Genomic DNA, 22987 nt, shown 5'->3' with positions numbered 1-22987 from the left:
GAGAGGGAGAGAGAGAGAGAGAGAGAGGGAGAGAACTCTTGAGAGTTCATAGGTAATGTTCTCCATGATGTAGTTTGGAGGCAAGATTTGTTTACAGACAGGAGGAATCATGGGGAACAAACTCTCAGCACAGTTTTCCAGATGTAGTTATCCACAAGGCTGAGTTTCTGTCCCAGGAGGTTGAGAAGCAATATATTTGGTCATAACTCATCCCATTCCCACAAGGAACCTGTAGGAGCCATCTTATCTGCCACATCTCTACAATCAAAGGTTATTTCTCTCCTTGAGATTGACTGATCTTAAAGTAAAGGTCTCCATCAAAGACATCCTTGCCTTACTCCAATCCCCCTGTTAAGGGAAGATAGATGTGAAGGCAGATGGAGCATCAGAGAGAGAATTCTGACCTAAGGGCAAGCTTTCCCTGAAAGCCCAGGAGATGTCTCAGAATGGACAGAGCTGTGCTTTCCATTTGAATGACCTTGTATGCCTCTGGCCTCCAAGATGTCAGACCAGCCATTCCAGAATAAGCTGTGCTCTAGAGGAAAAGCTGCTGGATTAGGGGTCAGTATTCCTTGACCAAACCATCATCATATCTCCCTAAACCAGGCCTACTCTGATCTCATGCAACCGTCCCCTTTGGTAGTAAAACATATTCATGTCTTATACACAGAGAAATTTCTGACCTCCAGATGTTCATTAATCAATGATATTTGTCTTTTGTCTACCCAACAAGGTATGAAAAAGAATCCTAAGTAAAACACACACAAATGCACACTCATACACACACTCACACAATATACCATACTCAAACACAAATACACATATATGCACATGCACACAAACATATACACACAATACATACACATGTACACACACTCACACATATACACACATATATACACATACTCACACATACACATGCTCACTCACATACATGCACACACATATACACACTCACAGATATGTACACACACACACACACACACACACACATATTAGCTCAACACTGCTGTACTTTATTGCTAGCAAAGTGAAGTAAAGTATGTCTTCAGATCTTCAGAATGTCAAAGGAACATCAGAGGATATGAGGCCTGTTTTTATTTTTTATTTTTTCAAGACAGGGTTTCTCTGTGTAGTCCTGGCCTTTCTGGAACTCACTTTGTAGACCAGGTTGCCCTTGAACTTAGAGACTTCCCTACCTCTGCCTCCCCAGTGCTGGAATCAAGGTGTGTACCACCACACCAAGCTGATCTGAGGACATTTAAACCTATTCTCTTTTTCCTTTGTGGGAATTCGGGTCCCAGAGTCTTCCCTGCCATAAATAAATCTCAGAGAAAACCAGTTCCAGCTAGTTCTCTAACAGGAGCCGCTAACCATCACTGGGCAAGAGAAGCCAAGCATGAAAATCCAGGTTTTTGCTGCAGCCTCTCCACGTGACTATGTGGCTGAATGAGGCTCAAGTGCATCTTTGGAGGGGAGTATCTCTCAAAGATAGGCTTGCTTTTATTTGTAACAGACACTCCACTGTGACCCAGAAAGGGACAGAAATCTCTATAACCTTGTGTTCTGAACCCAGGCTAATCAGCATTTCGAAAATCAGCCTTGGGATATAGCATCCCTTTATGACAAGGATGTCAGTAGTACAGGAATCCTGTACCATGTGGAAACTAACACGTATTTTGGTCCTCACTCCTGAACCTCCTTATGAGATAAAGAATGATAAATTTAATAGACTCTTTTCTCCCTTTCTCCCTACCTCCTTTCTCCTCTCTAGTCTCTCTCTCTCTTCATAAACACTGTCCTTTTAATTTTTTCTTAATGAGGTAAAAGAAGGGACTGAAGACCTAGGTTCTGCAGATGACCTGTCCATTGCGGAAGGGTTTTGGATCATTCTCAGTGGGCAGTTCATTTACTCGATGCCTACAGAAATGCTATTTTACCATGTGACCACAGAATGTGCTGCCCAACTGACTTCCTACTAACCACTAGCAGGATCTAAACTGACTCCTCCCCACCTCCCCACCATGAGCCCAACCTCCCCTCCCACTCCCCTCCTGCCTCTTGGCCCCCACTTGTCCTCGTCCTCCTGGTTCCCTTTCCTTCTCACCCATAAGGACAACTATGACGGAGGAACAAGAGACGCTAAGAGCATTATATATATATATATATATATATATATATATATATATATATATATATATGACAGAACAATCCACTATAGTCCTGTCTAAGGCCACCATGGCAGGACAGGGCCTCATATGCCAAGAGTGATGGAAATGATTGCTAAAGGTTGTACTCAGGTAAACAACCAACCTGCCCACCGAGTCGACACTCTCTCTCTTGTTGTCCCTACAGGAAAACCATAAGGGTTAAAATAGTAGATGAGGAGGAGTACGAAAGGCAAGAGAATTTCTTCATTGCCCTTGGTGAACCGAAATGGATGGAACGTGGAATATCAGGTGTGAGATTCTTTTGAAATCCAAGCAACAGCCAAGAAAGGGAAAAGGGAAAAAAAAATGTAAACAAACAAGAAAACGATTTTTAAAAAGGAAGATAAAGTGACGATTTTTGCCCTCACCTTTTGTTCTCTTCTCCTTCTCCTATTGACAGAAATTGTTCTTTTCCCTCCTTTATTCTTGCTCTCACCCTGTTTCAGTGTCATCTCTGCCTTCTTAGCCATAATTTATTTCCATATTCCTCCTCTCCCACCTTCTGGGCAGTACTACAGCCTCAACTCCTCGTTGCCCTAATGAGTTATATCTGTATTATCCAAGTACCCAATTGTTACCGTCCCCTATGCTTTAAATACCCTCTGTGCCCATACTATAGCCTATCAATGGGAAAACTCCTTGGTGGGTGGGGAGGAGAAGAAAAAGAAAGGAATGTGATGTGTTGCATGTTTGTGCCCCTTTCCTGTCACCCCTCACTCTAGCTTGGATTGACAGTGGGGGAGGGGTCTTGGAGGAAGGGTGGGACCCATGTTGCCATAATGCTTTGACCATTTTCTGCTGCATTCCTCAATGTCTACTGAATGCTTGGCAAGCTATTCACTTGCAGAATGGCCCATAGGCCTCTCTGCACGGCCCAGAGGTAAGTGCACTATCTGGCTATTTCCCACTTGGGTAGACCATGACATGAGGAGGTATACTAGTTGGCCATGGTCTCTGAGAGCTCTCTGGGAGAGAAATGACTTCTGAAGTAACGTTGCAATACGGAATCTCAAGCTCTACACTCTCCCTTACCATCTCATCCACTCCATCTTACCTTTCTTCGTGGTCTAAAACAAGGTCTCTTAGGTAGGCTGCTTTGGGATAATGAAAACAGAAAATTGAAAATCTGTAAGAGAGAGTAAGTTTTTGTTTTAGGTTCAACTCTTCCCTGAACAAATAGGACCCAGAAAAGAACATGATGCTTATCACTGAGAGACTAGAGACAGCCAGTGCACAGCTCATGGATATCTGCCTTTGCTTGACATCTGCAAGTGAAGACATTGCTCAGAGCTCAAGACACTTCTCACCTCTAATGAGAGAAGAAGAACGCTCCTTGTTTTGTTTTTTGTTTGTTTGTTTGTTTGTTTTTTGTAGGGCATGAATCTCGACATCATATCTAAAAGAGTGAGGTCAATAGAGACATTCTCAAAGCTCTCCTGCAGGTCTTCTCCCCAAATGATGACCAATTATCATCACCCACTGAAACTGTCTGCAGAACTCAACAGTTTTGTGACAAAAAAGTTTTGTGACTGGTTTGGACACAACTGACATCCAAGGGGCAAAGCAAGCTCAGTCTTCTGTTGCCACTGAGTAAGGTATTCCCACCAGGTTGACCACTGGAGAGCACCAGGAGAAAGAGAATCTCATCCCATTGCCTCTCACACTATACTCCAGCCTATCTTCCAGATCTCATTTTCCAGAATGTCCTCAGAAATTATCTCAGTGCCTGATCTACCTCATTTCTATCACATCCCCTTTGTTCAGTGACTACACATCTCTATGATTTGCTGGAGCCAAAAGATACCCAAGGCCCATGTAAGACAGTTTCACCAAAGGGAGGATGAAAGGAGCTCATTGGATGGTCCAAGCATCTGGAAGGAAGGCAGTGGCTCCAGACAGGAGGAGGTGGCTAGCAATCCAACTATGCCAATATTTTACTATTAAAGTGCAATATTTTCTCCCTTGAACCTCCTAAAAGACAGTAGGACAGGAAATAAGATAAGCCTTGTGTTCTTCAGAAGACCTGGCTGGTGCAAATGCCTGTGGCTGCCCCCCATTTAAGGTTACCCTTTCACCAAGAAGACTCCAGGAAAATCTTAAGAAGCCCAGATCTTCCCAGAGACCAAGGTGCCAAGATGGAAGTTTTAAGTGAAGAATGTATAGCTTTTCCAGCTACCTGACCTATGGTCTAGGCCCTAGACTCTAGGGCATTCATTTTCAGTTCCTTCAGTTCTTCCCTGATATTGGCATTAGACCATGAGGTGAAAGGTTATAAAACCCAATTGTCTAGATCCAGAGTCAAATGAAAATCCATTCTGATTTGCAGGATGCCCTACTGTTTTCAGAGTGAGAGACAGTACAGTGGAAATTGCTTTTCATTATCACCGCTGTCTAGGAGAGGCTCAGGCATTCAGGCTGGCATCATCTCTGCATGGTCAAAATGACAATTGAATTTTTAAAAAAGGACTGCACTTGAAATAGAAGACTCTATTCTGAGAAACACAACAGCCTTCGGAGGTGATATTAAAAGTTCTGCATGATCTGTGGTAGAGGAAAAAAAGAGGATGAGAGAAAATGAGATTGCCCTGGCATGGAGTTAAATCTCAGCGTGTAAGTGTGAACTTCTCTTAGCAAGGATGAGCGCTGCATTGTCAGGGCTACTGTGTCAGTGCCTGGCCATAGGAAGCCTCCTGTAGAAAGGAAAGAAGGTGCTATCCAATAGTGAGGCCTATTTCTTTCTCTTCTTTCCACATCCAGGGACACACTTGTCAAGTGCCCCCAAAAGATTATTGAGAGATCTTCTTTCCTGGTTGTCCCTAGAGTATCTGAGCAGGGATAAATAATTCTCATATGACCCTGAAGATCAATACATGGGAAATCAAGAAAAACACCCTGGCAGTTGTCAGTCACTCAAAGTTGACCTACTTGGATCTCACAGATACATCTATACCTCCTTAGTTAAATCTCAGATTCATGAAGACAAGAAGCAGAGAATGTCTGGCTTGCCTGGGTGGATTAATATGTTTGGATCTTCACTTGAGCCTAAGGGTCTGAGGTGCTCTTCCTGCAGATGTATAGAAGGAGCAGAATGAACTACTACCTCCCTTGCTGTCTTTCTCAATGTAATGAGAATATCCACTGGACATCTAACTACCTCCAGAGTCTAAATGGAAACAACTAAGAAAATTGACTGTTGCTCAATTACATACCATGTAGATTCTGAATCCACACATATCTTCAATGGCTATGAATGTGCAGTTGTCTACACGTATGGAGGCTCTCAAGCATGTGTTGCATTCCTTGAGGTTACTAGAAAAAAGTTTTTAGAGATATCCCCACATATACACGCAGACTCTTCTTCCCTGTCAGTCTCTACCAGGAGTATGTAGCAAGATGTCACCAGGCCTGACAAGTGCCAAGGAGTGAGGGGTGTACAACTACACATACAATCAGGATGAAAATGTGCTGTGAAAAATCATGAGAATTTCTTTTTAACTGGTGGATTTTTGAAGTCCAAGAGAGTTTAGCATAAGCAAAGCTCTTATTTCATGTAATGAGTCTCTCAATCATGGGAAGAACCTGTCAGGTTACCTTAGAGACAAGAGAGTTTAGCACAAACAAAAATAAGCTAGAGACATCCTGTGTTGTGTATGTTTTTGGTTGTTTCCTGTCCTTATACAAGTCTTGGTCTGACAGTCCCTCTGTTCTACAGTTCACCTACCATCTTGAACAAAAAGACTACCAATTTTCAAGATAGTAAACAACAAGACTTTATTAAACATAACTAACTACAGGGACAAGATGAGACAGGTGCTACAAAGTGGGAGGAGTCCATGTTTCTGAACTCCAAGATATTACAAATCATTCAGGGACAACAGTCTGAAGGATGCATCTTTTCCTTATATCATTCTTTTAGGGAAAAATCAAAAGTCTGGCCATAATGGTATCTAAGATACCATTTGTGACTGTGAAAACCTTATGGGTGGTAGGAAGCAAAGCATGATTGACTGTAAGGCTAGAATAGGGAATCATAGATGTGAACACTGTTATACTCTTGCATATTGCTATCTGGAGTTCACATTCAAGCCCTGTGCTTCACTTGCCATCAACAAGCCAGCTACTCTGGCAGGATTGCTAGATGCACACCGTGTCCGTGATAACTAGTCCTCACACCTTTTCAGACTGAGTCATGGTGATCACCTTAGCACCCTTTTTATCCACTTGGTCCTCCCATCCTCATGCCTCCATCCTTAGCATTCATGTCTTCAGGGAAGGCGTGGCACTAACTTTCTTATAATTGCTCAGCAGTTGTTCCAGCTTCTCACACCTCTTGCTGCTGCTGTTGCTGCACATGTTCAAATGCTGCGCATGCTCAAATGCTACTGTCTGCATGTGTTCTTGAGCTCTCACCTACTAAACCCACTGCCTTCTTTATGCTGTCAGGAGCCACAAAGCCAGGGGACACTTTCAAGATGGAACCTTAATGTTCTTTACTTTTCTTTCTCCCTCTTCTCTGGTATCCATTTGCAAACAGCGCTCCTGTTATCTCCAGGTAAGAGGTGTCTGTCTTTCCCCTCTTTTCTATTCTTGCCAATGCTATTACTTGGTTTAAGATCAATATCCATTACTTTACTTAATAGGAACTTCAGGGTCAAGATAACCTGACAGATTCTCCCAAGACTGTGAGATCCCTTACATAATTGTGTAATTGTGGGGAAGTAGATAACTCCTTGAGCATCATTTTCATCAGTGAATGTGGGGGGACGCATAGTTAGTGGTTAAAAGGAAAACTTCCAAGAGGACAGTAGATCATAGACTTCCATGCATCTCAATTCATCTGCGTCTTATTGTTGGGTGAGATAGGGAAAAAGTTAGGGCCAGAATCTTCAACAGGATTGCCATAGAACTCAAAAGGAAAAAAATCTGACCTCAGACACCCAGGAAAAAACAACCAGTAGCTGCCTAGGTAGTTTGTTTAAAAATATACAGAGAAACTTTTATTGATCCTAAAGACCTTCTAACTCATCACAGATGAGACCTAAATTGCTAGATTTAGATTCATTCGTCATTTATCCTTAAAGTTACATATATTCCAGTCAGTAAAACTGTGAGGGAACAGGGTTCTGGATAAAAAAGACATGTAGAGCCTTTATTTTAGAGAGAGGGCTACTCATTCAGAATTTAAATCCTGTGTAGGACATGGACATACTCCGAGAGTAGGCTGACATGATGGGAGCCCTTCACGAACAGCATCCAACCTCAAGGCCAAAAGAGAAGGCAGCCCTCTGTGTCTGGCAGCACTGTATCCAATTCAGATGGGATGGGCTCCACAAGACAGTTTCAAGATGTTTTAAAAGAACATCTGTTCTTTGAACACACACACATGCGCGCGCACACACACACACACACACACACACACACACACACACACAAACACACACACACAGTAAGGCCATTTGGGAGAAAAAAAACATCTTACAGAGTGCACTGGTGTTCGAGGTTACCAACAGACCATCCCTTGGGCTTAGGAAGAAGTAATAGATATAGCAAGATCATTTGCCTCCTTGAAGCCTTAAGCAAAAAGTGCACATAGTGTTTTCCTTTTGTGCAAACGATGCTATAACCTCTTTGTCTTCTTGTTTATTTTTATGCCAGCAGGATAAGGGCTAGCTCCAGCTCTATGCTCTGCACTCTGCTCCCAGCATGCTGTTCTTTCTTTCTCTGTGCTCATAGTACCCCCCTCACACACACACACACACAAGTATGTCCAGGTTCCCTGGCTCTAGCTCTCTCCTTCACTCCCTAATGCACATATCTGGATTTGGGTTAAGTTTCACTATACCTTTAACATGCTTTCAAATGCCTGAAGAAATATAAAACGCAGAGGGGATGCCCATGCCTTTCAGCCTGTAGACCTCTGAGCAGCCCTTCACGAGGCTTCACAGCTACCAGACAGCTCAGGTTTTGATTTCAATCTTCCTGAGAGAACAGAAATATGGTTAACAGTGCCTGGTGGTGAAGGAGAGTAAATGTGCTTGTCCTCGGCTGTCCAGTCAAGTTCAGGGGCCTTAAAGTGGGAGACTTAGCCACACCTCTGCTTCTTTGTGGGGATGTCTTCAGAGCACTCACAGTCCATCCTTGTCTAGCCTGGAAAGCTCTTTGTTCTTCCAGTATTTGTCCAATCTTCCATCTTATTTGTATTCTCCCTCCCTCCCCACCTCTTTCCCTTTCTATTCCTAGAACTGAGAGTTTGTTTAGTCAGCCTGAATATTAAGATCACCTCTCCTTTGTTCTCCTCACTGGAAATTCTGAGGAGTGATCAGAATCATTATCCTTTTGTCTTTTATGTTTGGGACTTGAAAAAAATTAACTTAACTTGAACTCAAAGTAATGACCATTATACAAAAATTAGAAAAAGGAGAGGATAACTTGTAAGTCGGAGTTTATAGAAAGGTGTGTGAGAGAGAGTCAGTTAACAGATATAAACAGTGCTCCTGTGGGGCTCTGGGTGACTTAATCATAGAGGATTGGCTGCTTGTCAAAGAGATTTTTGCAGGAGGCTAGATACAAAAAGTGGCTGTCACCACAGGGGTGGACAGGTCAGCAGGTAATCAATAATATGCCAGATGGATATAGTGCTAGATTGATAGCTAGACAAGGGGTTAGACAGGTACATTTATGTGTCACTGGAGAGCTCATTATATTGGTATAAACTTCTCGTGTCACATGTAAAGTATGACATGAGGGAACTGGGAAGGGAGGGGCAGAATGACACTGTCACTTCTGAGACAAGCAGTATGGTATGATGCCAACGCCAGAGAGAAGAAGAAAAGGCTACCAATTCTTTAAGGAGTTTTTCTGCCTTCTCTAAGGGCTTCTCCCGCAATGCTATGCAGTTCCATTTCTAGGACTGCTGTCCTTGCAAATACCCCCATCACATTCAGACTTCCAGATTTGCCTTCAGAATGAACTCACCAGAGACCCATATTAAAGTAAGTGAGTGAGGCTGCTAGGAGATATCATCCAACTTGGAAGTATAAAAAGAAACAGAGAATAAGTGAAAGGTGAGTTACCCTTGGTAAACAAAACATGTAGACACCCTCCTTAAGCCTTGGAAAACATTGTGGAAGAAGGCAGGAAGGATGCAAGAGCCAGAGGACAAGAAGAAGAGCTAGAGAATGTCATTCCATGGACACTGTACAGCCATTCTAATCATGAACTCAATGCAACTGTCCTCATCTACAATGACCCTGCACAAGAATGACTCTTTCAACAATGGCAACTACGGAAGGGAAAGGAAGTCAAAACGACCCTCCCAACCTGCAGCCCTAGTGACCATGATAGGTTCTGGGAACCAGGGGGTCGTTGCTATCAGTTGAGTAAACAACTACGGAGCCCACAATTCTCCAGCAGATAGTTCCAAACCCACCATTATGCAGACAGCCCAGGTTAAACTGACAGGGTCTCAAAGTATAACTAAAATGGATGAATGTGGAATGGAGACTTATTGAGAGAGTCTTGACAGAGGTGATAGGGGAGGGGGAGGGGTCTATATCAATCACAATGCATTACACATGTGTGAGGAAACGTCACAGCACAACAACAACAACAGAAAGACCTAGATCTTCGACAAACACCAGCGCTAGGCTGGTGCAGCACCACGGACAGCTCCCAGACCGTGTCAAGGATCGCCTTCCCATTGGTTGCAGAAAACAATGATTCCAACAACAAGCTCAGATACTGGAGCCTGCGCCACTGTCAACTGCCCTCCTCCAAGGAGAAAAATCTTCATATAAATAAGTCTGTCTATTTAGCAACCCCCATCCGTGGTTCATAGTCTTTCCCTGAGTTGCTTTCACTGCAGCCTCGAGAACCCAAGTTTCCCTGCCCCTCACTTCACCAATTCCTAGGCCTCAGGGGGGAGAAAAAAAAAAAAAAAGACTTCCTTGGCCTCCAACCCATTTTGTCCTTGGGATTATCCAAGGACTAGAGGATTCCTGTGGGAGGTTTACTGTGTGGAATGAAAGCAATTAAAGAGCTGAATAAAAGAACTAATTGCATGTGAGAATGTAGACTTGGATTGGGGAGATGTTTAAATGAGCTCTGAAAGAAACAGGCTGCCAAGAGCGATTTTCTAATCAAAGGGGAATAAAAAGATCCAATCTCTATTTCACTCTAATCCAGAAAACATGCCTTCATGGTGGAGTGGCTGTAGAATGGGCTCACTAGCTGAAGTGGGAAGACTGTTTAGCCATTCAGCATGAGAAGGGACCGTCAGTCCACGATGCAAGAGGCAGAGTGTCTGACAGAAAGCTTATGAAGAACATAAAGGGAGAACTTTGTTTTATTCTTGTTCTTAATGACTTATATTATTGTTATTCCAGAAGAAATGTTCCTGCCTTATATAGAAATCCTGGGGGAATCTGTCAATGGAACACCATGCAGTTCCTTGGGATATTGTTCGAGTTTCTCACTGTGAGGATGTCATTCCTGTATGGAGTGGAGCTATCTCTGCAAATGTTCTCCTTTCTCTTTCATAGATGGAACAGTGACAGCTGTGTTAAACAGATGCTAACGGGAGCCAGTAGGCAGGGCCATTGGATGCATTTATCTCCCAGAACTCTAACACGGAGCAGTAGACAACCACACCCAGAAATTCAAAAGAATTAAAGATCAAGAGATTTGTCTGATCAGAGAGTATCTGGCACTTAATAGAAAGAGATGTTAGAAATACACAGGCCAAGAGCTGGGGCGATTGCTCAGTGGCTAGGAAATACCCAGTCCCCAACCTTGAGGGCTGCTTGCTTTGCACTCACAGCTTTTGTCTCTGAGCTATGACGTCTGGGAGATGGAAAATGTGCTAAAACTAGTCTGCTGTTTCTTTTGTTGCAGAGGTGACAGACAGGAAGCTGACTGTGGAAGAAGAGGAGGCCAAGAGAATAGCAGAGATGGGAAAGCCAGTATTGGGTGAACACCCCAAACTAGAGGTCATCATTGAAGAGTCCTATGAGTTCAAGGTCAGACCATCAGTGAGGTCTAATGAAATGATAGCTAATTAAGGTGGGGGAACAGGAGTATAACTGGGTATTTCCTAACCACTGAGCCATCTCTCCATAAGGCCTTGTTTTGATTTCACTAAGAATGTGAAATAGAAACTGAACAAATCATGTATTCGCCTCAAGTCTACATTTCCTCATTTATAACATCTAACAAGTAGTGCTGGTTATTTGTACACTAGGAATACTATAGGGAAACATGATATAGAATATCAATAAGTAGGGAAGGCAGCCCTAGGTGTGTCACCATAACTGTCTAATTGTATGTTTTAAAGATTTCAAAACTCACTACTCCAGGGCAAGGCCTAGTGACATCTTATTCTATAGTGATATTTCAAGTCAGGTGTGGTGGTGCACGGGCCCTTCATCCCAGGTACATGTGAGGCTGAAGCATATGACCTCTGTAAGTTCAAGGTCAGCCTGGTCTACACGGAGAGTTCCACCACAACCACAAAAACCCTTTAGCGTTACATTTCTCTGAGCACCCACTGTCAGCATTCACAACCAAAGGAAAGGGAAGTAGGAGTTTGTAGAAGACACCATCCAAAGCCACCTCATGGAAAATGTTTAGAACCCGGGCAATTTAGGGCATCTTTCATTCCTTTGTAACACAGAGGCCTCATTGGTTCCGAGATCTCTAACTTTATCATGCCAAGTTTTTCTCTCCATGACAGAGTACAGTGGACAAGCTGATCAAGAAGACAAACCTGGCATTGGTTGTGGGGACCCATTCCTGGAGGGACCAGTTCATGGAAGCCATCACTGTTAGTGCAGGTAAGAGGATCCTAAAAATAGCCTAGCTAGGAGCCCAGACAATGCCCAGGAAAGAAGATCAAACCCAGCTTGGTGGCTTATCACTTCCCAGGAGAGTCTGCAGTAGGTCTTCCTGGCTCTGGTCCTACATGTTTACCTATCTGGCTGAGCAGCTAAAAGAGATAGCCACATCTGTCTTCCCACCCTGATTCTTCTGTGTGAATTGGTGCAAGGGTCCTCTCTCTCTTCAATGTTCTTGGCCCTAAAGAGAATGACTGTTAAAGAAGTACAGGGGACACTCAAGTTCCCACCACTCTTTATCTTCTCCTTGGTTTGCCTGCCTTTTCTGTAAAATAGAAAATAACTCTGCCTTACAGAACTGGATGTCAAGAGTTAGCAAAATGTTTTGCATTGACCCCCTTAACTAATCTCCACCCAGGATGGTTCCTTTGACATTTACAGGAGGACCCATGTCCGCAGAAGCCCCAGATGCCTGGAGATGTATTGGAATGAGGATGGACAGGGTCTCCCAGCCGCCCCTGCATTGTCTCTCAGCGACACTATAGTTCTCTGGAACTGACAAGCACTACTGGCCTTGTCTTTTTCCATGAGGTTTTGTTGTCATAGCAACCCACAGGGTCACATCCCTAAGGCCCCAGAGCCAGAGCAAACTCACAGCCAGGAAAAGAGGCTCGCTGCCGCTGCTGCCGCCCCGCTTTCTCATCCATTTGGCTGTTCCCTTCTGATGACCTGACTGTGCCCCTCAAGAGACAACAAAAGGAATGTAGGCCACATAGTCTACCCCCCTTCACAAAGGAGGGAACTGAAGCTCAGAAACTATAGGTAAAGTGCCCCAGGCTAAGATTTCTTTCATTCAAAATTAGAATTAGAATCTAGATTCCTGACCTCTGCTCTTTCCAAACTAAGGCACGTTTTTCTCCTGGGCCACTGGAGGGGCACATGCATCCACATCTCTTAGCAAGGATGAGCACAGACCATGGGATATCTGAGGGATGGTACTAACTCTCTGGTCTATCTCCATGATCTGGAATGGCAGTCATTCCCTTGGGGATGAATGACGACAGAGTTATGATTGCTATTGCTGTAGACAGGTTAGAAAACACAGGAGGAATCCCATTGGCACCCAGTGGAGAGTGAGCAACCACACAGCCAACTTTGTTTTCTCTGCCTAGATCCAATGCAGCCTTTCCGGGCCTCCTTTGTCCCTCCTCTGGCACCCAGTGGAGAGTGAGCAACCACACAGTCAACTTTGTTTTCTTTGCCTAGATCCAATGCAGCCCTTCCGGGCCTCCTTTGTCCCTCCTTTGCTCTCCTCACCTGTTTTCCCACCCTGCCTCTTAATCCCATTCTCTATTCTTTTTCTTTGTCCCACGGCTTGTTTGCCTTCTTCCGTGCTCGCTCAGCACCCTGCATTTAAGCTGAACAGTGGCCGCATGACCAGTTTGTTTCCCATTGCCCAACTGTTTATGTGGTGCCTACCCTGTTTCTCACCTGCTGTCCAGAGAGAGCTGGATCCCCATTCTAGCCTGGGGTGCCTGGATGTGGGTTGGACTTGACAATTTCATGGATGGAGATCTGACCTCTCTTCCCTTTCTCGGGCCTGTTTATCTTATCTCCAGCAGGAGATGAGGATGAGGATGAATCTGGAGAGGAGAGGTTGCCGTCCTGCTTTGACTACGTCATGCACTTCCTGACAGTCTTCTGGAAGGTGCTTTTTGCCTGTGTGCCCCCCACAGAGTACTGCCACGGCTGGGCCTGCTTCGTGGTCTCCATCCTCATTATTGGTATGCTCACCGCCATCATCGGGGACCTGGCCTCTCACTTCGGCTGCACCATCGGGCTCAAGGATTCGGTCACGGCTGTTGTTTTTGTGGCATTTGGCACCTCTGTGCCAGGTGAGAGTGATGAGTGCTTAAGTTTGCATCCAGGAGGACGTCCCCTTGTTTAAATGACCCCTACACTCCGCCTAATCTCAGATCTGAAACAGCAGGCCCTGTGGGTCCCAAACAATTCACATGGCCAATCCCTGTCCTGCTCATCAAAACCTTACTAGACAGGGCAAACTGAGGTCTACAGAGAGTATGGTACCTAACCAAGTAAGCAGCCCAATTTCTTAGCCTTCATGTTATATTAATATTATACACGCAATGTAATTAAATAAATATAATAATGCCCTTCCATTTGCCTACGGCAGCCTCTGAGAGTTTAAAGATTAGCCTGCTTAGAGATGTCCCTGTAGTGATAACTACAATCCTTCTAGGCCTCCCTTGCTCCTGTGGTCACCTGTGAAAGGTCAAAGTGTCTCCTATCAGAACTAGTATGAGAACCTTAGTGGGATTTGTCCTTTAGTGTGAGGAATTCCATGCCTTTTATCTTCTAAGCATCCAAAGGCAAACCACAGTAACTGTTCATTAATTCATTTAGTAGACTAATTTTGACTGAGTCCCGAGATGCCTGATACCGTGTTGTGCTGGTTACAGATCTCCTACGTGAGTCAAGGCAGACATGTTTCCTCCTCAGCCCTCAGCTAAAAACCTAGCAAAGGAAACTAGACCCAACTAATTAAAATCTATCTTAGTAATTCCTATGAAGTAAAGGTGTCAAACAGGAACACTTGAGTTAAGCTGAGTCAGGGCAGGTCCTAGAGAAACCATTCCTGAATGACAAATACTAAGTAGCAGGTACAGGTGACTGTATTAGGCCAGGGTCCCTACTTAACTCAGTCTGGGTTTCTATGGCATCTGAACTCTGACCTTTCGCTCGCTTCAAGTGTTTGTACTAAATCTCACCAAGCAAAGGTCTACAGGATGAATCCGGGGCATCCTTTACTGTAGCAAAGAAAGATACCCTTCCAGAGGTCAGTTTCAAGTATTAAGTTCTTCAGTGTAGCTATGACAGAAATCCCAAGAGAAAAACTTAAAGACGGAAGGATCCATTTTATTCACAGTTTTGGGGTGTCAGCACAGCATGTCAAGGAAGGATATGATGGAAAAAAGCAATTCACATCTTGCTTGACAAGAAACAAAGAATGTGGTAAAAGGCCCAAGGCAAGCTATTATCCCCAAGAAATGTTCCCCAGTGAGATACCTGTCCCAACTAGGTCCCTTTTGCCTTTCAGTGCCTCCTAATAATGCCATTGAATTATGACTTCTTTAGTGAATGTGTCCATTCCTTGGCTCATAGCCCTTAGGATCTAATAGTCTCTGGAAACTTCATCACAGACACACCCACAGATACCATTCGGCCAATCCCCATCTAACCAAGTTGATACTCAAAATGAATCATCACACTATATCCACAGCACATTTCAGGACATCTTTCTTCTAAAAGCCCAGCTCAGGGAGGCAGAGGCAGGCGGATCTATGAGTTCAGGGCCAGTCTGGTCTACAGAGTGAGTTCCAGGACAGCCAGGGCTATACAGAGAAACCCTGACTTGAAAAACCAAAATAACAACAACAACAACAACAGCAACAAAGATAAAAGCCCAGCTCAGACTGGGGGCTGGGAGGAATGCATTATGATTAGTGATGTCAGAAATCTGGCTATTATAGAAGTGAATCTGCTGGTAAGAAATCAAATGGTGCCAGGAGCCTTGCAGATGCAATGCCCTGTGCTCACTGTTCTCCAGGTCTTGACATGCCTCAACCATCAGAGGGAAAGGAGCAGATGTGAGGGGGAAAGACATATGGAGAAAAATAACCGGGGATAGATAAGAGCCAACCTGAAAAATTATAGTTAAGATAGAGCAAGATACTGTCTCTGGGAGATCTGGGAAATTTGGCAACAGTGAGTGAGATGTCAGAATATACTGCACAGGGACATAGTTTAAGGTATTTCCAAGGCCCAAAAATTGGTTCAGAAAGCGCCTGATGACACTGGCCTTTCAGGAGAATTTGGTGTGGTTCATGTCTGTGATTGCATGGTTCTTGATGAAACTCTGGCTGTGGGAGGATATGATGAGAAGGGTTCTTCCACAGGAATTCTAGAGTCAAGTCTTTAGCTAACTTAAATGACCTTCTGCAGATGCCTTAGCCCTTATTTTCCTGAGCACATGGGCATTGCTCAGTCACTGTCGGGTTACGTGAGTACATGGCCTGCATGACAGTATCAACCTGCTCCCGGGGATGTGAAAGTTCCTTGGGTAGATGTTATGAATTGTATCTTTGCTAAAAAACAGAGTCAGTGGGGAATGATACGCCTGGTAGGTAAATTTGGGGATGGGAATAGTTCGTAGGAAGCTTCAGATACCTACACATGAGGAATAGGAAACCCTGTCCCATAATTGGATGCACTCAAGGCTACACAGCTTGTGAGTGGCAGAGCTGGAAGTAGTCCCGTTGCCCATGCTGCCAAGCTGCCTATAAAGGATGCTCAGAAGGCCCTGCCCAGCCCATCCTCCCACAGCTCCCATTTGTCTCTGTCCTTTCCAGATACATTTGCCAGCAAAGCTGCTGCCCTGCAGGACGTGTATGCAGATGCTTCCATTGGCAACGTCACAGGCAGTAATGCCGTCAATGTCTTCCTGGGTATTGGTTTGGCCTGGTCCGTGGCCGCCATCTACTGGGCCATGCAGGGACAGGAGTTCCATGTGTCCGCTGGCACTCTGGCCTTCTCGGTCACTCTTTTCACCATCTTTGCATTTGTCTGCCTCAGTGTGCTCTTGTATCGTCGGCGGCCCCACCTGGGCGGGGAGCTCGGAGGTCCTCGTGGCTGCAAGCTTGCCACGACATGGCTCTTTGTGAGCCTGTGGCTCCTCTATATACTATTTGCCACGCTGGAGGCCTACTGCTACATCAAGGGGTTCTGAACCGCCAGAACAAGACCTCCACAGGGCAGGCCTAGGACTTCTCCTGAGAGAAAGGCGCTTCCTCACCAACCTTCCCAGGTTGCGCATGCCTGGAGAAGACACATCAGGACCCGAGCCCCAGGAACTTCACCTGACCTAGGCCCTGGCACTGCACAGAAAGGGCAAAATTTAACCAATCCAATGGACTGGAGAAGACACCCACTGTCCAAAGTATTTAATTAAAAACAAACCAACAGCAGCAACAAATCCACCTCCCCCCATCCTGCCGCTCACACCCCTGAGCCTCCCCTTCTTTGACTCTAGTTCCCCAAGGGGCAGGATCTGCCCTGTCTCCAGCAAGATGCCTCAAGACTCCCTCACTCAGCTGTCAGGGTGTGTGAGAAGGAATCGTCTCGGCAATGGCTGCCTTGGGATGTTCTCTTTACCCGGTCGTCATTGTGGTCATTTTCATTCTCCTACCAGGTTCCACTTATTGTCTTGTCTTCTCTTCCTGAAGTTAGTCACAAAGGACCCTGAAGGAATTCCAAGTCTGAGTGACAGACACCCTCCTGCTCTCTTCAGGCCGCTGCCATCCCTTGGCTCCAACTCAGGGCACAGGAGGAGCTTCATTCTGCGTGCATTGACATCAAACCCAAACCACAGAGGAGTCACCCTCTTCTTGGTGGAAGCCATTCTACGTCTCTGTGTCGCGCCTGTGTGTGTGTGCCCTCCCAGAGAGAGACTTCAGAGCGGAGATAAGAGTGTTCCAGGCTGACCAAGGGCACCCGGGGACACATGGGGAATACCTCTCCAATGTTTCTGAGTTTGCGTCTGAGGTGGGGGAGAAGAGGGTCTTCAACTGGGGAGGTCTCTAAGGGATTGGGTCTCTAAGGGTCTAGTGTCAGTGTTTGGGGGCATCACCACCCCTCCCTGACTGATGTGCCATACTCCGAGGGCTGAGGAGGTGGCTTGAAATGAATTTGGAGGCTTGTAAGAGAACAGGGGCTTCCTTCCCCCTCTCCTGGCCTTCAGGCCACTTTTGAAAGCATGTTCATTGGATAGGAACTGGAATCCTTCCCCCCACCCCATGTTCCTGCTTGGTTTTAAACTTCATAAAGCTCTCCCTTCCCAGACTGTGGGGTATTTCTTATACCCTGCCCCCAAGGAATCCAAGTCACCACATTGCCAAAGAGTCCAGGCTTCTAGAAAATAAGAACTGACACGCTGACGCCCCACCTCCCAGACCTTTTCCCTATGTGTTTTGAAAAGACCTGGCTTTAAAACACACACACACACACACACACACACACACACACACTACAAAACTGCCCACGGGTCTTGAGGCTTTCTGCATTGACATAAATACTTTTTCTAAGAGAGAAAAACAAAATTAAAACGACACCTGTTTAATTTTAAACAGATTTTTTTTTAAAGAAAATAAAAAATAAAACAGTGCTCGTGTCCTAAGCTGTGTTGACAGTTGCCGGTGGAAATGTTGGGTTGGTTCAAAAAAAATAAAAAAATAAAAATAAAAGGTCTACTTATACGTCTCTACACACAGCCTGCTTTCCCCCCGTGTTTCTTTAGTGAATGATCCAGGGGCCACCTTGGGTATCTGCTGAGGCAGATGCAATTGAATTGAAGGCATTGTCCCCCATCACACGCAGGTGCTAATAGGCTAGACATAGTAATTTTTTTTTAAACAAAAAAAATGTTCATAGAAATGATACCTGTCAGAACCCAGACTTCAGGAAGCAGGAGGACACAGGTAGTGCAGGTTGTGTAGACAGCAGCAAGGGGGCATTTTGTACAAGAGGGGCAGAGCAGGGGAAGACTGACTAGAAAGACTTACTTAGCCAGGGATCCCCACACATAGACTCAGAGTCGTGTCCGTTTGCTCAGGACTCACTCAAAACTCATATTGTGTGCACCTCTCATGTGTTCAGTGACATTCTGGTGACACAATGAAGGTTTAGTCCTTGACCATAAGAAGGTCACAGTGGGGAAGATGAAGTAAAATTTCTTTTAACACAGTGTTTTGGGTTCTAAGAAATAGGAACCAATGAAAATGGTTCTCAAAACGGAGGGGGGGGGTACACTGGGATGCCTGGTGGGGGAGGGGTTTGTGGAACTCAGAGCAGGGGACCTGAAGAACCAAGACTACCTTCCCTGCCTGCCATCCATGGGTTCTCTCCAGTCCTTGCCTCTGTGTGTGTGTGGCTCTTCCCCTCCTCTGGTCTGCTCATCCCATAGTTCAACTCAGTTGACAGCCTTAATATGGTTTCATGGCCTCACAACCCCACTCCACAGAACTAACTGGAGCTTTCTATTGGAGATCTGGGAGCAAATTTACAACCGAGAGAATGCAATTAATTGCTAGTACCCAGAGCAGTATTTCTAGAAGGCAGAGACCTTTGTAGAAGGGGTGTTGGCGAGTATGTGCATGCACGTGTGTGTGTGTGTGTGTGTGTGTGTGTGTGTGTGTGTGTGTGTGTGTGTGTGTATCTGTGTGTGTGTCTGTATGTGTGTGTATCCATGCACACACAGGCACACATGTGAAGATGTGGGTGAAGCGCTATGGACTGAACCCATTCCAGGCCCAAACAAGACAGAGAATATAAGGATGTAGAAATTACATTGCGTGTTAGTGCCCCTTCCAAAGCTGAGCAGTAGAAGCTTCTGGAGTTTGTGATCGGGTACAAATGAAAAAGACCCTGTACCATCGGTGCTCAGAGGTGTGACATGAACAGAGGGCCACAGAACACAGCCGTAAAATCACTGACTTGGCCTAGAAGAATAGAAAAGGTCCTCACAGAGAATGGCATGTTGAAACAAAAATAAATGGTAATTTATTTTGGCGAGAGGACTCAGCATGTAGAAGACAGACAAAAAGAAACAGCATGCCCAAAGGCAGAGGACCAGATGGGACCATGAGTGGAGCTCAAGGAGGGGAAAGGCAGGTGGATGCCAGCTGTGGCCTGCTTGTGTATCTAAGAAAGGTTTAGACCAGGGAGGTCTTGTGTTGAAGGCAAAAGAAAAGAAAGTTCCACCACCACAAAAGTGAATAAATAAATACCACTCACCTTTCTGCATTGCAGAGCTCTGTCCTTGCCTAGATTTAAATTTCTGGCCAAACTGGGGCTAAGAAAAGAAGATTTGAGAACGTAAGTCCTGCAAGGAGGTGATAACTAGGCAACAATAGGTAGGTAGGCAGGTAGGTAGGTAGGTAGGAAGGAAGGAAGGAAGGAAGGAAGGAAGGAAGGAAGGAAGGAAGGAAGGAAGGAAGGAGAAAGATTGGGGGAGGGACAGGGACAGGGAGAGAGAGGGAGAGAGGAAGATCTAAGCTAAAAGACGTATTCCATTGTTCCATGTTATTGCTAATTGAGAATGAAGATAAAAGTGTTTTTAAGCTGATTCCATGGGAGAGACGGAAACATTTGAATGCCATCTGCGTGCATCTCTCCTTTGCTTCGAGTCATTTCTAGATCAACTAGACTTGGTGCTTTATTGAGAATGAAGTAGATGAACCCTAATCAATGTGGAGGAGGGGTGAGGATGGTGTCCAGAGAGAGGAAGGACCTTAGTCTGGGTCTAGACACCAACAACTAGGTCTCCGGATTGAGTGACATGCCTCTGGGCTCACAGCCTCTGAAAGCTTCTAAAGCCAATTACTTCCTGCGTTAATGCTGAGATTCCAGAGCATGCGCACAAGGGGGCGGGGTGCACAAGGTGGTATGTGCAAACCACCTGACAGCCATAACTGACAGTGCTACAGGCGTCCCTTCAGGATGCCTCAGTCCCTCCCACATGCATCGGTATGAAGGTGACATTGCCAGCCAGAGCGCACAAACTGAGCCACAACCTTCCCCCATCTCTATCTCATTTATTTTCAGGACATAATAGCTACCATAATAAATCAACCTCAAGACTTCAATAGTTTAAGAGAACATGAAGTGCACTCCTCATTTATGTAATGATCTAAGGATTCTTGGTCAGCAAGTGGCTTCCTTCCACATGATGATTCAGGGACTTGGTATCTTTCATTAAACTGCCACTTTCTGCATGTCTTCTCCATTCATCTCAGGTAAAAAGTAAATTGGAGGTGATACACACACACACACACACACACACACACACACACACACACATGCCCCTAACTGCCTTAGCTTCCAAGTCATATCACATTTGCCCACATCCAATTAGTAAAAGCTAGTCACTTTTACTCACTCAAATGCAAAGACACTGTGACATATAGTCCTTAGTTGGGCAGTCATTCTCTTGTAACCTCTCTAAACTGCAAAAGGATCTTTGGTTGTAAATGCCTTGCCACAATGCCTTCATGATTAAGGAGAGATATTTTAATATTAATACCCAAGAACAATCTGACCTATGTCTGTACAGTCTTCAGAGCCTTTAATATACATCATTTGTGATAAGAGCTAGAAGAGGTAGATAACTATTCTTTTCTGTCAAGGGTGTTACAAGTGGTTATATGATTACCCTGGAGCTCACAGACAGTACGGCTCAGGCAGAAATGCAGGTCGGATTCCAAATTTTTGCTCAGCATGCCTGTTCCAGAATATCATGACCTCTTGTAACAAACACCAGAACAAAGGATGGGAGGAAACTAGACTCTCAGGAGGCTGAATGTAGCCAGGGAAAGAAGCCCACAGAGAGGCAGCCAGCTACCAATCGGGAGCACAAGAGAAACCAGCCAGCAGTTAGTCCTCCGGTCTGTCCACAATGGCTTCTCACCTACCTCGTCCTCACCCTTCCCAAGTGAAGAGCTGGATGGGGTGGTGTACCTGCAAGGCTCCGGGGCAGACCTGGAAATTTTCATTTGGATGAAATGATTTGTATTGATAATTAAAGATGGAGAAAGGATTCCCAAGACATCTGTTGTAACAATGATCTTCAAAAACATTCCTGGAAAACTACCCTGGCAAGTATGCCACATGACAGTCAGAGGGGTGTGTCTTAGTCTGTTCTGTGCCGCTATAATAAAATTTGTGGGTCTGAATATTTTATATGGAAGTATTTAGCTCATGTTTCTATGGGTTGAAGACCATGGTGCTGGTACCTGCTTTTAGCATCTACTGAGGGATTTATCATGTGTCACAACATGGCTGAGGAACAGATGGGCAAGTGCCATGTATAAGAAAGAAGCAACAGAGGAGACAAAAGAACTGACTCACATTGTAGCAACCCATTCCTCCCCAAAACTACCACAGGGACCACACTGATACATTCATCATAGAGCACCCACAGTTCAATTACTTCTTGAAGGTCCTATCAACACTCACTCAACACTGTTATGTTAAGAATTAAGCCTCATTTATGGGCTACAGTGTAGCTCAGTGGTAGAGTACTTGTCTAACGTGTGACTGCCTGGATTCAATCCTCACCAGAAAAAAAAAAGGCATTTTAGAAGACAGATCATATACAAAATTCAAACCATTAAAGAGAGATTCAGACTGACATTATAAAAAGTGGATTTAGCCTTTTCTAATAAACATAGCTTCCTTCTTTTATTATTATACATTTATTTAAGCTCAATATATATTATGTATATAGCACATAATGTGTTGCATATATCGATGTCTGAATATACTGAAATTATTTCAATCAAGCTAACTCATATATATACACACATGATATTATATGTATATGTGTATGTACATGCCACATTTATATGTATAGGTGTATCACCTCATATAATCACCCTTTGGTAGAGTAAAAATGTTTCATGTCTGCTCGCAGGGAATTTGAAGTTTATGTTCCATACACTATTAATGGTGGTCATCATGCTGTGTCTTAGAAATGTAGAACCTATGCCCCTCATAACTGTCCATTTGGACCTTTTAACCAGCATCTCCCTGTCCTCCTGAACCCCACCATTGATAGAACCCTTATAATGATCTGTTCCATGAATCTGAATTTTTAGGGACATTCCATATATAAATGAGATCATGCACCATTTGTCTTTCTGTGCCTGGCTTATTTCACTTAGCCAAATTTCTTTTAGGTTCCTCCACATTGTACACAACAAGGTTTCCTACTTTTTAAGGCTGAGTAATAGTTCCAGCTTTGATTCTGTCTGTCATAAAATACTCTTACAAAAAATGAATTTAGGGGAGAAAGGGGTTTGATTCAGTTTATAA

General features: G+C 44.6%; 1 protein-coding gene across 5 annotated transcripts in view; it reads left to right on the top strand.

The window, feature by feature from the left end:
* Positions 1-18373, top strand: part of Slc8a3 (solute carrier family 8 member A3) — a 133003-nt gene extending 114630 nt beyond the window's left edge. For 3 of the 5 annotated variants that reach the window (XM_029540810.1, XM_029540809.1, XM_029540808.1), the window contains exons 3-8: positions 2356-2459; positions 6745-6762; positions 11103-11227; positions 11941-12040; positions 13660-13935; positions 16471-18373. In XM_029540810.1, coding sequence (XP_029396670.1) covers positions 2356-2459; positions 6745-6762; positions 11103-11227; positions 11941-12040; positions 13660-13935; positions 16471-16847 — 1000 coding nt within the window. In that variant the 3' untranslated portion in view covers positions 16848-18373. The remainder of the gene's footprint in view (positions 1-2355; positions 2460-6744; positions 6763-11102; positions 11228-11940; positions 12041-13659; positions 13936-16470) is intronic. The other 2 variants (XM_029540811.1, XM_021201516.1) reach the window with 2 other exon arrangements.
* The last annotated feature ends 4614 nt before the right edge of the window (positions 18374-22987 follow it).

This window comes from Mus pahari, chromosome 7, assembly GCF_900095145.1.
Source record: "Mus pahari chromosome 7, PAHARI_EIJ_v1.1, whole genome shotgun sequence".
Classification (NCBI taxonomy): Eukaryota; Metazoa; Chordata; class Mammalia; order Rodentia; family Muridae; genus Mus; species Mus pahari.
This window is presented reverse-complemented; position numbering and strand designations above follow the sequence as displayed.